General features: G+C 33.9%; 7 protein-coding genes across 7 annotated transcripts in view; 5 read left to right on the plus strand and 2 right to left on the minus strand.

Annotated features, from left to right (window-relative positions):
* Positions 1–2,342, plus strand: part of MONOS_14190 (uncharacterized protein) — a 3,154-nt gene extending 812 nt beyond the window's left edge. The window contains exon 1 of the mRNA XM_067866971.1: positions 1–2,342. This exon is cut by the window's left edge and continues 812 nt beyond it. Within this exon, the coding sequence (XP_067736635.1) occupies positions 1–1,717 (1,717 nt within the window). The 3' untranslated portion in view covers positions 1,718–2,342.
* Positions 2,343–2,351: 9 nt separating this feature from the next.
* On the minus strand, positions 2,352–3,101 carry MONOS_14189 (uncharacterized protein; the record flags this gene model as incomplete). Its single annotated transcript, XM_067866969.1, has 1 exon — positions 2,352–3,101. The coding sequence occupies one exon, from the start codon at positions 3,099–3,101 to the stop codon at positions 2,697–2,699; it is 405 nt and encodes a 134-aa protein (XP_067736636.1). The 3' UTR covers positions 2,352–2,696.
* Positions 3,102–3,211: 110 nt separating this feature from the next.
* Positions 3,212–3,445, plus strand: MONOS_14188 (uncharacterized protein; the record flags this gene model as incomplete). The annotated part of the gene is made up of 1 exon (XM_067866968.1): positions 3,212–3,445. The coding sequence occupies one exon, from the start codon at positions 3,212–3,214 to the stop codon at positions 3,443–3,445; it is 234 nt and encodes a 77-aa protein (XP_067736637.1).
* A 2,291-nt stretch (positions 3,446–5,736) lies between these two features.
* On the plus strand, positions 5,737–7,309 carry MONOS_14187 (uncharacterized protein; the record flags this gene model as incomplete). The annotated part of the gene is made up of 3 exons (XM_067866967.1): positions 5,737–6,213; positions 6,293–6,559; positions 7,118–7,309. The coding sequence occupies 3 exons, from the start codon at positions 5,737–5,739 to the stop codon at positions 7,307–7,309; spliced, it is 936 nt and encodes a 311-aa protein (XP_067736638.1).
* Positions 7,310–13,505: 6,196 nt separating this feature from the next.
* On the plus strand, positions 13,506–13,839 carry MONOS_14186 (uncharacterized protein; the record flags this gene model as incomplete). Its single annotated transcript, XM_067866966.1, has 2 exons — positions 13,506–13,559; positions 13,669–13,839. 2 exons carry the CDS (start codon positions 13,506–13,508, stop codon positions 13,837–13,839), a joined length of 225 nt encoding a protein of 74 aa, XP_067736639.1.
* A 26-nt stretch (positions 13,840–13,865) lies between these two features.
* Positions 13,866–14,607, plus strand: MONOS_16904 (uncharacterized protein; the record flags this gene model as incomplete). The annotated part of the gene is made up of 3 exons (XM_067869777.1): positions 13,866–13,896; positions 14,056–14,246; positions 14,344–14,607. The coding sequence occupies 3 exons, from the start codon at positions 13,866–13,868 to the stop codon at positions 14,605–14,607; spliced, it is 486 nt and encodes a 161-aa protein (XP_067736640.1).
* Positions 14,608–15,930: 1,323 nt separating this feature from the next.
* On the minus strand, positions 15,931–16,614 carry MONOS_14185 (uncharacterized protein; the record flags this gene model as incomplete). The annotated part of the gene is made up of 1 exon (XM_067866965.1): positions 15,931–16,614. The coding sequence occupies one exon, from the start codon at positions 16,612–16,614 to the stop codon at positions 15,931–15,933; it is 684 nt and encodes a 227-aa protein (XP_067736641.1).
* Between the last annotated feature and the right edge of the window lie 298 nt (positions 16,615–16,912).

The raw sequence follows: 16,912 nt of genomic DNA on the forward strand, positions 1-16,912 counted from the left end.
AATAGACCCACCAGAATGGATGAGACATGATATTGCACTAACTCAGAAGGAAGGATGGACAATGGCCATGTTGTGGATTCAATTTGTTCAAACAGAACCCCCAGAATGGATGAGGCATAATATTGCACTTAGCAACAATTTTGGATCAACCATGGCCATGCTATGGATTTATCATGTCAAAACCGAACCACCACATTGGATGAGGCATGGAATTACACTTCGCGACAATTTTGAATCAACAATGGCTATGTTCTGGATACAAGACGTTAAAACAGAACCCCCAGAATGGATGAGGCATAATATTGCACTTAGCAACAATTTTGGGTCAACCATGGCCATGCTATGGATTATATATGTGAAGACAGACCCACCAGAGTGGATGAGACACGATATTACACTATCACAAAAAAATGGCTGGACAATGGCTATGTACTGGATTCAATATGTTCGAACAGAACCTCCAGAATGGATGAGACACGATATCACACTTCGCAACAATAACGGATGGACACTGGCCATGATATGGATTTATCATGTGAAAACAGAACCACCAGAATGGATGAGACACGACAATGAGCTTGCAGATAAAAACGGAAAAACGATGGCCATGAAATGGATTGAGGATGTTAAAACAAAACCACCACTATGGATGATAATGGATAGCACACAACGCACCAAGGATAGGAGAACATTGTCGATGAAGTGGATTGAAGAGAAAAAAACGGAACCGCCAGACTGGATGAGACACAACATTGCAATTGGAGATAATGGAGGAAAAACAATGGCCATGCATTGGATAAAGGAAGTCAAAACAGAACCACCTTTGTCAATAAGGCATGAAATTGCAAAAAAAGATAACAATGGTGAAACAATTGCGATGAAGTGGATTCAGTTTGTTAAAACAGACCCATTGGTGTGGATGAGGCACGGGATCACGCTTGGAAATAAGAAAGGAGAAACAATGTCCATGCTGTGGATTTCAAATGTGAAGACAAACCCACCAACTTGGATGAGACATGGCATTACATTTTCTAACAAGAATGGATTGACAATGGCCATGCTTTGGATTGAACATATTCAGACAGAGCCTCCAGAATGGATGAGACACGATATTAAACTTGCCAATAAGAATGGGAACACAACGGCCATGAATTGGATTCAGTTTATTCAAACAGAGCCTCCAGAATGGATGAGGCATGATCCTGCTCTTATTGATAAGGAAGGACGAACAATGGCCATGCTGTGGATTGGATGTGTTAAAACAGACCCACCAGAATGGATGAGACACGATGCTACACTTGTAAACTGTTATGGCTTGACAATGGCGATGAAGTGGATTCAAGAAGTCAAGACAGAGCCACCTGAGTGGATGAGGAATGACAACAAACTTGCTGATATGCCTGGGCGAACAATGGCGATGCAATGGATTCAGTTTACTGAAACTGAACCTCCAGAATGGATGAGACATGACAATCGGGTTGCGGACAGGGATGGAAAAAGGATGGCAGATTATTGGGAAAGATATGTTGGGAATGAGATTCCAGAATGGATGAAGAACGATGAATCAATTTCCGCTAATGACATAGATAATGAATTTGATGATACAGTAGATGATGATGAAGAAATGATAAAGACAATAAATTTGATCAAAGAAAGTTTAAAGAAGCATCGGGGCAAAAGTGGAAAGAAAATGCACTTGTCGATTAGGATTGAATAGCGAAGGGAATGATGAGGATATATTGGCTGAAATGAGATATCTCACCATCACCGATGAAACAATGCGTTGCATACAGAGATGAATGCGAGATGGAGAGCGTTGAAATAGAGGCAGCAGAAATGGAAGAAATCTGATAATTCAGCAAGAAGGTTTGCTTCATAAGCGCTGAAAATATTTTTTTTTCGACAGTTTGAATAGACAAATCAGCAGATAGGCATGCATGTCAGTTAAGAACATTCTGCGACATTTCTTAATTCATGACTTTTCTTTCTTTCTTTCTTTGAAGATCCTTTTGCTCCATTGGCAGATGCTTGGACATGCTTCGAAGATATCTCATTTTGATCTCCTTTCGATTTGCTTTCAATTGTTTTTTCATTTCAGCAGAACAATTGAAGATGTTCATAACAATGTTTTGATTTTACAAAATTATTTTTTCCTTTTTGTTTTTAACTTCATTTTTTCATTTTTCCAATTATTTTTTCAATTATTTTGAATTTATTTATTGTATTTTTCTTTTGACTTATTTCCTTTTTTTCTTAATTATTAATTATTTTTTCCTCCCTCTTTATATTTTAATAAAATTAACAAATCAATTTTTGCTAATTCAAAAATTATTTTAAGAAAAGATAAATTCAACTAACCATGTTTTGTTTTAAGAATATGCCAATCAAACAAAAAATTCAGTTTGGCGTCTTTCTAATCAAATGAGTTTCTGTGATTTGAAGATGAGAAATACAAAGACAACAAATGGAAGGAGGCTGTGAAAATGATCTGTCTACGCTAATAAGGGCGAAGTGAGGATGAGCTTGATGTTTTCAAAGAATGCAACAATTCTAACTGCCTCTGAGGCAAATTGGCTTTTCAATTGATTTTAGTAGTGTTTGCTGTGAAAATAAGGAAAGAGTTTCATTTCCAACCTCGGAACCTCTGCCTCAGTTTAATTCCTGCCCATCTGTTGCTCAATCACCTCTGATCTTCTTCATTTTCTTCGCCAATCATCTGCTCGCTTAAATTTCCTCTTTTTGAAATCTTTTCCACTTTTCTTTTTCTTCTTCTTCCCTTCTCTCTTCTTTTTTTTTTTCTTTGCTTCTCTGCTTTTCAACTTCTCCACCACACGCCTCGACTGCTGCGATCGCAACACCAGCCGCGCTATCGCCAACGGCAGCAGCGACGGGTCAAACAGATCGTAGATCGATGGGAACGCATTCACATCTGCAGCATCAAAGGTCCGCTTTCTCCCTGACTTCGTGTCCACAAACGCTGCAAGCGACGGATCCTGACCAACAAATGGAACAGAAAGAATCACCAAAAGCACCACATCGTGTGCACACATAACACCTCCATACAGCACCGCACACAATGATTCATAATATCTCAGCAGCATTTGTAACGCACTCAGTATCGACTTCTTGTAATTTTCATATACTTCAGCTGCTTTTTATACAACAATCCGCAACTGCCTCTCGATGTCGTCCATCGCTGCTACCGACGCGTATGACGCTGCCACCGTCGAGGCATCCGAAGGATCAATCGCAGGTGCTGATGATGGCTGATCATCTTCTGCTGCCTTCTTCTCTTAGTTTCTCCGCATCCGGAATGGCGAAGAATATCAGCGCGCTGCTCCAATTTAAAAAAGTGGAAGAAGGAGAAGAAGGCAAAGAAGAAAAAGAGGAAGAAGAAGACGAAGAAGACGAAGAAGATGAAGAAGAAGAAGAAGAAGAAGAATAAGAGAATGATAATGATAATGATATGGAAAAGAAAAAGAAATGTTATTTTCTGAGTATATTGCTGTTGTTCAATGAATGAAAAAAATGCCAAACTGTTTTTTGTTTTTCTTTTTCAATTCAATTTTCCCTCTCTTTTCATTTTTCATCATTTCCATTCATCTTTTCCCTTCTTTTTCCATCTTTCACAGGACAATCTTTTCACTCATTCTCTCTTTTCCCCAATTAAATTTTATCCCTCTTCGCTCTGATCATCTGATGAAATTCTTTTTCTTTCTCATCTTTCTTCTTCTTCTTATTGTTATTCTTCCTTTCTTCTGCTTATATCCTCAAAATCTCGCTTTTTAAGATTTTTGAACCAAATTCGGAGAATTAGCAGCATCGGAGAAATATTTCTCTTTGATTGATTTTCTCTATTTTGGTTTTATCTTCTGCTTCTTCTTCTTTCCTTAAATATTTTCCTTTTTCTCCATTAAAATTCCCCTTTTGGCTCATCTTTTGGGAAGTTTGCCGGAATAATTAATCCAAACATTTTCTTCATCTTTTCTCAAAGCAGATTTCAAAGAAGTCTTCTTCTTCTCTCTTGCTTTCTTTCTCTGTGCTTTCTTTCCTCATTATGAGGAACACCTTTTCTTCTTTCATTTCATTCATCAGAAAATATCCAATTCTTCTTTCAAAAATAGCTTATTTCCTCTTTCTCTCTTCTCTTTTCTTCTTCTTCTTCTTCTTCTTCTTCAAATCCACTTTTCTTGTTCACAACCATTTTCCACTTGTTTTCCTGTCCATCGCTGCATCTTCCCTCCTTTTTCTCTTCTCTTTTTGGAAGCACTCCAATTCCAACTTAAATTCTGCATATTTCGCCAGAAATTGTGAATCTTTCCATTGAAGCATCAAAATTGCTGTTTCCATCAAACAATTCTTGGAAATGACGATGAATGCGAAGAAGATGATGAGTTAATCGATGATGAATCATGAAAAATAGATGGCAGAAGCCACGAATATCATCGTTGAATGCAAGGCAAACAAGGATAATCCCAAAACTTATGGTTCTTTCGCGAAATGAAAAGAAGGCTTTTCTTTCAACGGCATTCCTGTTCATAGTCATTCTGTATTCATTCAAAGAACACCTTTAAAGAAAAATGAATGAAATAAAAAAATCAAACCATCTTTTTATCCTCGAAATATTTTCCCTTCTCCAACGGATTGGTTATAATCAGCCAAGCAGTCTTTCTTGCTCTCCAAAATTGCCTCTTGCCACATAAAAAAAACAGACTACTGGACAATAAATGGTTGGCAAAGAACGTCATCGAACGCAGAGAATCCATTGTGAAGCTGGTCGTGATATTAGATGAAAACAGATATCCTCCAAATTAACTCCTTTTCAAAGCCCAATTCAACGCCATGTCTTTGCTGATAGCTTCCATGCAGGATTGGTGCAAAATGGCAATGCGTTTGTTGTTAAGACCAGCTGAGTGTTTTGCTCTGTTCGCTTCCTCCATTGTCCAATCCCCCAATTCCTTTCCTTTTCCGCAAAACCAACCTTCCAATAAAAAATAACGCAAAACTATTCCTGTGCAAAAGATACGCCAAGCACACTGCACTTCCCTCGAAATGACAAAGCGGTTCAATTCAATTTTTCTGATATTCTGCTCACTTTTTTTAGCATCTTCCTAAAGCTATTTTTCATTCAAATTATCACAGCCAGCGTTATGCTATATGTTTTGTAATATATTGCAAAGATCATATTTCATGCAATTTCCCCCATCAATTCACTTTTCGCAACCAATCGATGCAAACAGCAACTCGCTCCTCACTCCGCAGGCAAAATCCCTGCCCTTCTGCAACGCTATAACTCGCATGGATGCATCTGTGGTCATTTCCTCAAGCAGCTCAAACATGCTCATATTGCAGGAAATCAAAAATCAAAAATCTTCTCTTTTATAATTAAAGGTTGCTCACCCTTATTTATTTGTTTAAAAAGGAAATTTTTTAATTCAAAGATTTTCTTGCTTTGAGGCAAAAATCATTGATGGAAAAAGAGGTTTCAAATCCTTTATTATTTGACTATATAAATTTTTGATTTGGTGCTTTTAAATCTTTTAATTTGAACAAAACACGAATATTTCGAAAATGAATTTATTTGTTGTTTTTGATTCACTTTGTGATTTCTCAGCCAACTTCAAAAAGTCAAATATTTCTTGGTTTGCAGCGTTTTATAAGAAATGAATGGTTGAATGAACAAATGATTGTTATTTGTTCTTTGATTTTTCATATTTTTTAGAGAAACTTTCACAGATGGAACAATGCACCGACACTGAGCAGAAACAGAAAATTGAAGAAATGAATGAAATAGTTGATGGAATGAATGAAGAAGTATTCGAATCAATTTTCAGAGAAGAAACATTCGACAAAATAGAAAAAATGATTGAAGAAAAGAAAATATCAATGGAAAATGCAATTTTGCTGCTGAAGCATGTTGGATTTTGCAAGGTGCTGAAAAGCGTGAGTAATCCATGCTTTTTTGCATCTTCGCTGAGAGGAAGATTCGAACAGATGATTATTGAAGAAGAAAAGAAAGAAGAAAAAGACAAAACTCTTCTTGTTGATCTTTGCGAATGCTATTTTTTGTTGAACAGGTGGGCTTCTTCAAATCTATTTCCGGTTTGCGTTCCCTGTCTTCTGAAAGTTTCTTTGAACAAGGAGAAAAACGAGGAAGCACAAAAAAAAGTGGAAATGGGTTTGTTGGCTTTGTCAAATATTGGACAATTTCAAGTGTGTTGAGCTGGCTTGATTGCTTGGTTGCAAAATTAAAATGTTTTATTATTTGTATTTTTCTTCCTTTTTTGCATAGGAAATGAAAAGAGAACTGTATTTGAATGAAATCAGAGAAATCATCGAACATCAACAGAAACACAGAAATCTTACGCATCTGGCCTATCAATCTGCTTGGCAATTTTTTATATACAGATGGGAAAAAGACAAAAGTCTTGAAAAAGTGATTGTGAATGAACTGCATTTTGTCGAAGAGGCAATGAGAGAATTGAAAGAATTGATGAAATGCGTTGATTGGAAGAAGAAAGAAGAGGAAATGAGCAAAGATGAAGCGAATGAAGTGCTGGTAATCAGGAGATGGATCCAAACACTTGAGATTTATTTTCTCTATAAGCAATTACCGAATGAAAAATGTGTTGGCCTTTTCAGCAGAATTGTTCAGATATATAGAGCAGCGAAGGATAATTGCGGAGATATTTGCAAGCAATGCATTTTATGCATTCAAAGAGCATCAGGAAACAGGACTGTGAAAATTGATGACTTGTTGAAAGGAGGAGCAGTTGATGCTGTTTTGGAGGAGAATCAACAATCAACGTTGAATAAAGAGAAATTATATGATTGCTTGGACTTCTTTTTGAATGTTTCATGTCGATTGAAAGAAAAGAAAGGAGAGGAGGATGATGAATTTGAAGAAGCTAAAAGAAAGATAACGAAAATGGAGATATATGAAAAATTGGAAGAAGAAGGATACGAAGATTACATAAAATGCTTTCTTGAAGCTTCAAAACATTTTCAACGTTATTATTCTTGTAGTTTATCGTTGAGCATTTCTCATTATTTTGTATTCGTTTAAATCAAAAGCGCTTTTTCTATTTCTGATTTTTCGGAAATTGTATTTGAAAAGTCAGGGCAAAAAAGGAACACAGAAGAAGAAGAAGTGGAGGAGGAAGAAGAAGAAGAAGAGGATGAACGAAGTGAAGAAAGAGAAGAAGAGGAGGAGGAAGAGGATGAAGAAGAAGAGGAAGAAGGAGAACGAGAAGAAGAGGAACGAGTTGGAGAAGAAGAAGAAGGGAGAAGAAGAGAAAGAAAGAGATAAAGAAGATCAAAGAGAAGAGAAAGAAAGAGATAAAGAAGATAAAGAAGATAAAAGAGAAGAGAAAGAAGAAGAAATTTCGAAGCATTCCAAAAAAGGCATATCAAAACATTCAACTTCGCAGAAAAGAGTAAGACAAATGAATAAACCTCAGCATCATCATCGGTATAAAAGAAATAATTCTGCTTTATTTTCCTCTTCCTCCTCCTCCTCTTCCTTCTTCTTCTTCCTCTTCATCATCATCTTCTTCTTCTTCTTCTTCTCCTCCTCCTCCTTCTTCTTCTTCTTCAACTTTTGCTCCTTCTTCAACAACTTCATTGACTAACTTAAAAATAACCATGTCGATATGCACAAATGAAGAAGAGGCTGATACAGAACAAAAATGAACATTTTGAGAAGATGTTAAAGAGGACAAATGCATAATCACTCCAGAATAGAGAAGGTGGAAAAGGAAAAAATGGCTTCACTTCGTTCCTAATAGCAAGAGGCAAAGAATGCGATTCATTGAATGGAATGCGTTGAACCTCTTTCTACTCGTTAACAAGCTTCCTCTTCATGTTCTTCACTTAAACTTCTCCTCAATTTCTCCTTTTGATTCAAAGCCTTTCATGTTTTATCCTTCTCTGCATTCGCCTGTTCTTGTTTGAATCCGCTTGATGCTTCATTTGATTACAATAGATGAGAAAAGGAAGCTATAAACTCTAAAGTGGATGCAACAACTTTGAAATTGGTGGAATAGAATCTTAACATACAGCTGAACAAGAGGAAAAAAAAGAAGAATAGGAAAATAGAGAATTCTGTAAAGATAAGAGGACAAAGAATAAGTTGAAAGCATGTTTGCAGATTGAAGCTGTCGAATTTGATAAGCGTTGCCATATGAATCCATTTTATTCAGACAAGTGATGATTCTGACAACAAAAGGCGAATGCCTCGGAGACGAACAGGCGGAATGTGCAGAGCTTAAAGAGAAAGAATAAATTAATGAAGCATCAGCTTCAAATACAGTCACGGCGATAAACTTATAATTCTCAGTTTATGAAGCGATTCTATTTTGTTGAAGCTCAAATGAGTTTAGAAATTCATTTCTTCTTTTTTCAGTTCATTGAATCTTCATCTTCTTCTTCAATTGGCTCATAAAAGATTTATTTAGAGTTTAATTCCTTCTTTCTGAACAGTTTTTTTTCCAGTGATAATTCTGCAACTCAGTCGAAGATAGACTTGTCAAATGGAAGTGAAATGAAGCATGCGAAATCGATCGAAGAAGCACACACAAATGCAGCAAATGTGAAGAAGAAGGGGAAAGAAGTGAAAGAAGAAGTTTTCATTTGGAGTTTGCATCAAAGTTTGCAATTCAACGAGAATTTTTCAACTTCTTTTCAATCAAGTAGTTTTGTGATTCAAAGAAAAGCAAATAACAAAAGGAAGAAATATTGAGAAACCTCATTTTAAGATTTTTAAATGTCTGCAAACCTATCCTTCATGAAAATTTGCTGTGAAGAACAATTAACGAAATATCTTGAAAATTCTATTTCAATGAAAAAGAAATGGAAGAAAATTTTCGAAATGAAATTTTATTCAAAAACAACCCTTTATAAGCGCAAAATGAAGTTGAATTTCTTATTTGAGCAATAATTTGTTGATTTGCTATTCTATTTATTTATGGTTTTTTGATCTGAATTCAAATTTGATGTGAAGGGATTATGGGGTATAATATTTTTGTAATTTTTATTGAGAATGTTTTAAAAATGCAAAAATGAATTGAATTAATAAAAATACATTTTCAAACAATATTCATTTTATATTCATGAGAAGATAAAGATATTCTTTAAAAAGTTAATTGAGTTTTTCTTTGAAAAGGCATTTTTCTTTCTTATTTTTTGTTTTTCCTTTTATTTTTTTCATTTTATTTAAAAAGCCAACTAACACTTTAAGAAAACATTGTCAAATTATAAATTTTTGATTTTTTGTTGTTTTATCAAACGAAATTGCGAAGCTGCAATTTTCGAGTCAAAATTGTTTGATTTATTAATTTATCAAGAAATTGGTCATATCTATGCAATTAAAAGGGAAGAATTTATGCAAATCATTGTGTTCATGAATTTACAATAAAAAAATTTTTTTGCCATTTTCACATGAAAGAAATGAAAGAAAAAATGACAAAGGAATATCTATTTAACCTTCAACTGAGTTTTTTCATCTCTTCTTTAAAGAATATTCATCGTAATATCCATTTTGGGAACATTTCTGTTCGGCCTTTTCAAAGAACTCACTCCACCACTCTTTCATCGACAACGCTTTCTTATATCCGCTGAGTTTCTTTTCTTTTACTGTCATTTTCAATACAATTCTTTGCAAAAATTGAACATCTTCATCTTCAATTTCTTTTTCAGTATTGTTAACTACCTTCTCATTTTCCAAAAGTTCAGTGGTAAGAGGAACAATTAATTGTTCTTTCTGTTTTTCTTTTCTTTTTCAAAATTGGGAATAACCATTTCCTTTGCTCCAAAATAATCTCTTTCTATTTCTTTCTCCTTTTCTTTTTCTATTTCTTTTTCAATATAAAAAACGTCTCAATCGCTTTCTTCATCTTCAATCAAAGTTGGCTGAGTTAATTTATCTAATAAATATTATAAAAACATTTATTGTAAAAATTCTTTGATAAAAAAATTCACAAAAATAACCTGAAATTTTTTTTTGTTGGTGTTTCTTCTTCCATGCTGTCTTCAGGCCACTGCGATTCTTCGTGCAGCATCAGTCGTTTTTCTTCCGCAAAAATTGCCTCCGCTTCAAATGAATAGCATGAAGCGCTTTTATTCTTTGCTAAATATATTTTTAATAGATAAATTAAAAGAAAATCATTCAACAATTTTTAATTTAACAGATAATTCAAACAAATATTCATGCATTCCATGAAAATATTAAAGAAGAATTTAACGACAATTTTAGTCCAACAAAAGAAGATTTTTAATTGTATATATACTTAATTTTAAACATTCAAATTACGGAAAGATCTTAAAAAAATATCAAAATTCCCTTTATCTGAATTTTGTTAATGATTTTTTCCAACCAATTGCTCATTGAAACTAAGTGCAAATATATCAGAACGATGCACTATTATCATTCACAGAACATATATTTTTTCCAGAGTTATCATATTGTTATTCTATTTTTTATAAATTTTTTTCATTTTGAAGAATAATGAAAAAATTCAATGTTTTTTGCAACATGTGTCTAGGATCTTGAAGAAAATAATATATGTGCAACTCCTCAACACATGTTTCATATGCTCCAAAAATCTCCAATCAGTTATTCATAGTTGTGGAGAAAAAAAAATTACAGTCAAAACCGGATTTAATCACATCGGTTTTTGCTCGACTTTTTGTGACTATATCCGATTGTGATTATAAACGATGTGACTCAACACAGAAAAAAATGAAATTTTATTTTTGAAATAATTAATTTTGGGTCAATTTTTTTATTTTTGAAAAAACTTGACAAATACACATTTTTCAATAGAAATAACAATTTTTATTGTTTTATTATGTTATTCAGACTTATTTAAACAATATTTTGAAAAAGCGAAAAATTGAAATTTTTGATCAAAAAATCGATTTTTCATTGAAAAATCCACCCATAATGAAAAAAATAGTGATTATATATTTTCAGCCCTTTGATTATATGCGATTGGAAATGAATGAAAAATTGGACAAAAATGTCGGTGCATCGAATAATGTGACAATATACGAATGCGATTATATCCGGTTTTGAGTGTATTAATAATAATTTCTTTGAAAAATTTTGATCAAAAAATTCCAAAAAAAATTGTGATCAATGTTTTGATCGCAAAAAAAATATGTAGCGAAACTCCGCCTAAACCTCATGAAACGTTCCCAATGTGATGCTGAGGCTGTAGAAGGGATGAAAAACCACATGCTCGCTGTACCAAACTTGGTGTGATTAAACTATTATCTTTTCATAGAAAATAACCTGCTTTTTTGGATCATTTCAGTCATTGCTTTTCATGAATGGAATAGATCCCAATCAAAATGCAATATATTATGCACTATCAAATAATGCATATATGCACCAATTTTGAACGTGATCGGTTTGTCCAATTTAGAAATAATGTTGAATAAAATTATTTCCTTTTCCAATTATTGATATGTTTTTAATATGCAATAACAATAAGGGTTAGGGTTAGTTATACGTCGGAATTTTTAAATAAAACTCTGGAAAGAAACTGAAAATAATAATTAGAAATAAAAACAGATAAAATAAGTCCCATATTTTTTGTATTTCAATTATCATTAATCAATTATTAATTTTATTCCTGCACAGGTGAAACTGTCTGCCTTTTGCAATTCTTGTTTTTAAAGATTTTTTTGCGATGTTTGAAAAGCAAAAATTATTTAAAAACTTTTCCATGGATCGTTTTTTCGAGAAAAATTTTGTTTCTCGCAAAAAAAACTATTATAAAAAATGAACCATTAATATGAGTGTTTTTTCAAAAAATTAGCAATAACTGATATTTTTGAAATAATAAGTTGATGAAAGGTCATCAATTGTTGTATTAACCTTTTGTATCAAGGAATTTTTGAGAAATAAAATACAAAATAAAAATAAATTGAACGATAAAAATTATTAGATCAATCCCTCAATTATATTTTAAAAATCCACATAATGGGACAAAATTTTTTGCTGTATGAATAATGTTCCACAAAGTCCTTACAAAGATTTTTTTCGACTTTTTCATATTTCAATATTTAACGGTGCACAGTTATGTCAGAATGAGATCTATAATTGCATAAAAAGTTTGTTACAAATCATTATCTTTTTCATTAATGAAAGAATTCAGTACCAAATAAGAAATAACTTTCTTTCGTCATGAATTGAACCCCCGCTTGCGAACATAAGACAAATCAAATGGATAGATAAAATATTTAAGTTCACACTAAAAGATTATTTATATTTCTTTCTTTCCTTAATGAATTTTGATTAAGATTATAAAGATGAAAATTTTTATGCAGCATGAGGACATACGCATGAAGCCATGGTGATCATGAAAAAGAAGCATTGGATTAACGCGTGCATGCATTCTTTTTTAATAATTAACTGTATTTTTTCAAATTTTTTGACATTTCTTAATTAACATTGTATATTTTCTTATCAAACATGAAGAATGTTGTTGACAAAGCAGAGTTGAATGCAAAAGATTCTTCAAATTGCACAGGGAGAGAAGAAAAAGGAATTTTTCTGAATATTAAAAACAGAGAAAACTGGATACACATTTGAGAAGATTAAATTCTTGACTAACAATGCAAAATGGAGGAAATATAATTGTGATACGATCATCACAAAAAAAACATTTGAACGTATCACACCAACAACAATTGTTCAGATTACGACTTTTCGAACTTTAATTCTAAGTATATATAAGTCAAATATATTTGATTTGATAGAATAAAATGGAGATCTTTGAATCAACAATAGTTCATTTGATGAAACATCCGCGTCACATTCCTTTTGATGTGAACATTTTTGGAGTGACGTGACGTGAAAGAAAAAAATATCTATCACTTATTAAAAATATAATTTTTGAAATTCAAAATCGAAATGAAAAGTGAAATAGATAAGTATTTCAACTTTATTAAATATAATTTTGGATGTCAAAATTCTAATTATTATTATCTTGTTGTTCATTTTTAATTCAATAAAATGAACAATGGGTTGCTTCGTGATCTTTTTTATGATATAATATCACGGCACTCGCGTCACTGCCTGTCACTGACGTGATTTAAGTCAACTGTCCATTTTTTCAAATGTATGTGTTTTTAACTTGAAAAAATGTATTCATTAAAGTTTTCAACTTGCAAAAATTTTTGTTTTTATTGTTTGTGAATAATTTTCTTTTTCACAATTTTTCTATTATTATTTCTAAACATTTCTAACGTTAAAGCATGTTCTTCTCGTATATATGGAGCGGACAAAAGATACGCCTATTAAACTCAAACAATAACAGGAGTTTAGAGGTTGAGCACAAGATGCAAATGGCAGGAAGAGGTGGATTGCGTGTGTTAAAATAAGCGTGGTGTGGTGGATATATATCAGCAGGCAGGGTACGTCGAAAAGTGCAGAGCATTAGCAATGCTGGTTGTGGTTATGGAGTTGCTTTTATTGGTGTAAACGACGATATTTGAAAATGTGGATGGGAGATTGGGGTGGAATAAAGGATCTGTGCTTGGAGTTGAGGAGTGTGTGATGAGAGGGGAGGCGCAGAGCCAGAGCGCTCCGGATGCGATCCTGTGGTGGAGATAGCGGGCGAAATTGGGTAGCACATCAGTGAGCGAGGCATTTGATTCTAGGAGCAGGAGCGGGCTGTGCAGGATGGTGTCGCAGCTGGTGCTTGTGGAGGAGTGAGAGTGCAGGGTGTGGAACATGAGCGTGGTGAACTCGTCGAAGGGCGGGATCGGGCAGCGCAGGGGCGTGGTGGTGGTGGATGGGGTGGAGATCGTGGACAACAATCTACTGATTGAAGGGGATCTGTCGGTGGTGCAGAACTATGTGCACAGTTGGAAGCAAAGTTGGAAGAAGTTTGCAGTACGGGGGCTGGTGTAATGCAGGCGGCACATCCAGTAAATTGTGCGGGTTGTAGCGGGAGCGAGCGAGTGAAGTTATACTGATTTGAAAACACAAGGCAGAACACGGAGCGGTTGGAGTACAGGAGGATCGTGTGGGATGCAATTGAAAAGAATGGGGTGGGGGAGGTTGTGTAAGCTCATGTGGTGTATTCAAGCGAGGAGCTGGCTGTGGAGGAGCAGGCAGGGTAAAAAGGATCAGAGTGAGGGCAGGGGAAGGAGGCAAAGGATCTGGGAAAATTCAACTCGACATCAGCAATTTCGCTGAAAAGGAGAAAAAAAAGGGAGGGCTGTTGGCGGGGCCTGTTTGAGCTGTATGTGTGGACAATCATTCATCATGTTGTGGTGAGTGCGGTGAGTGTGATAGTCGTGGTGGTGATTGTGGTGTGCCGTGTGCGGTAGCTGTGGCAAGGGAAGCAGCAGCAGAGGTGGCTTGTGCAACCTAAGGAGATGGAAGAGACAAAGCGAAAGAACAAAGTGTGGAGTGGATGCTCCGAAAGCATTAAAAGAATTGAAGGTGGAGCTGGAGAAGAAAGTGGTGAAGAAGGACGGAGGTTTGCAATGGAAATGAAAAAGGGAATGGAGGATGTGGGAAGAGAAAAAAGGAGGGGAAGTGTGGGGTTTGGAAAGAGGAAGAAAAGTCATGTCACCTTATCCGGACACTGAGCATAACGAGTTTTGAAGCCTACCGATTAGGTTGGTCATTCAGGGATGCGGCCAAATGAAAAGGTGAAAATTCACTCAAACCGGATAATGTCATTCACCTCAAATGTTTTTGTTAGATGTGTGTCTTTTGTTAATCAAAGAAAGAGTTTGACATCACCAATTCATGTCGCAATTATAAATCTTTCACTTTATCATTACGAATGACTTCAATGAAGGAATTATTCTTTATCATTTTTTTATCATTGAAAAAACAATCGATGAAACATTTTCTTTAATTCAGCTTTAATACAACGTTTGCATTGAATCAAGAGAGATAAAATGAAAGCAAGAACATTCCTGATGGTATTTATCATGAGAAGCTTCGAATTCTTCACTTTATTCGTTTTTTGGACAACACAATCACATTCATTGAAAGTGGTTTAATTAAAAAGCGGTTATTTCCTTTGCCATAAAATTCATAATTATTTGAAATAAGTTTCAATAATATTCCTATTTTTTTTGAAATTTGTTATTGAAATAACATCGAAATGAAAAAAATGGATTCAGAAAAAATAATGAAAAAGAATGAAAAACATGAATAAGAAAATTAAATGTGAAAAATAAATAAAAATTTTATTTGTTGTATTTTTCTTTTTCTTCTCTTTCTTCTTTTTTCATTAGATTTCTCCATCTGTCATAACAATCTGAAGCAGTTTTGTTTTCAGGAAGTTCACAAATTTCATTCCACTCTTCTTTTTTATTTCTATTTTTTCACAAAATTTTATCTTCTTCTTTTGTCCACATTTCATTTTTTTTTCCGTTTTTATCTTTTTCTCATTTCTCCAATTTATGTTTCGTCAAACTTTGTTTCTCCATATGAACTTGATTTTCTCTCACAAACATTTTCACAAAGGTTTTCTCTTTCATATATGTCCAAAAAATCTCCACTATATCATCAAAACAAGAAGGATCCAATTTCAAAATAAATATCAAATCTTTCCTCCTAACTTCAGCTCTTGCATTCGATTTGATTGATGAAAAGAAACGGGATGTTGTTTTCTCGCAAAGAGGTTCATATTTTTGTTTTGCTTTTTCCTCCAAATTTGCTTCTTCCTTTGTGTATTCAGAAAGAGCAAGTTGAAACAAGTGTATACACGTATCTGTTGAATTGCGAATTCCTTCTCTCACTTTTCAATTTGTTAAAAATTTATTGAATAAAAATTTAAAAAGTGTCGTATAATAATTCTTCTTCTGTGTCCGAAGTTAGATTCTGTGATAATTTTGAATTGTCAGCATTCTCTTATCAACAAATGACTTTTTTTCCTTCTTTTTTCCAATAATATTTCATGTTGCAATTATTGTTCTTGTCGCAACTCGTTTGACATATGTCATTTCAGATTTAGAGAAAGGAATACACCCTGCAATCAAAGCACACGTTTCCAACACTGCATCTCTTTCCTCTCTATTCACTCCTGCCTTCAAAATTGCTGAGTACAGAAAACAACTCCGAAAAGAATGAAATCCAAACTCTTCTGGAGGAAATCCCGCAAGCTCCAATCTTTTCTTCAACCTTGTCCTCATTTCTTCAGTTCCATATGACCATAACAGTTTATCACCATTTTCCTTCAAAGGCCACAACTTTTCATTGTATAAATCCAAACCAAATTTGTTCAGAATAAACTTTCTCAACCAATAAACAGCATCAAGAGATTTGTCTTCCTCAGATAATTTTTCTAATGTCACAGGATGATAACAATTTGATGATCCTTTGCACCTCATTAATCGAACATTTACAAATAATCTTCCATCATCCTCTTTCACTTCTTTTCTAATGTCACACAACCAAACATTTCCGCACGTAATTGCTCTTGCTCCAACATGAAGAGCAAATAAAAATAATGATGCTTCCTCCGCCTTCCCCTCAAAACAATCTGGAATGCTTTCAATCAAGAACTTCACGTCAAACGTCACAAGAGGTTGTTTCCCTTCTCCTCTATGTTTCAATGATTTATCCCTTCTCAATTCCATTATAGTTTTGTTTATTTGGGTCATTATTTTTGAAAGCATGCAAGTTCTGTTAAAATTTTCGGTCATTTTTCATGTTTCGTAAAATTGTTGAATTTTCAAATATAACAACAAGTATATATAAAATTTATGTTAAAAACAGTTTTTTAAAATTTATTGAGTGAGCATTTGCTATTTTGAAACACAAAAGTATTTTTTTTGCTCATTTCACTAAATGATCATATTATTCCATCATTTTCATGACACTTCTGTTTAACTTTAGGTAATAATAATATTTTCGTGAGAAAAAAGAAAAGTGAAA

This window comes from Monocercomonoides exilis, assembly GCF_001643675.1.
Source record: "Monocercomonoides exilis strain PA203 chromosome Unknown scaffold1-2713096, whole genome shotgun sequence".
NCBI lineage: Eukaryota > Preaxostyla > Oxymonadida > Polymastigidae > Monocercomonoides > Monocercomonoides exilis.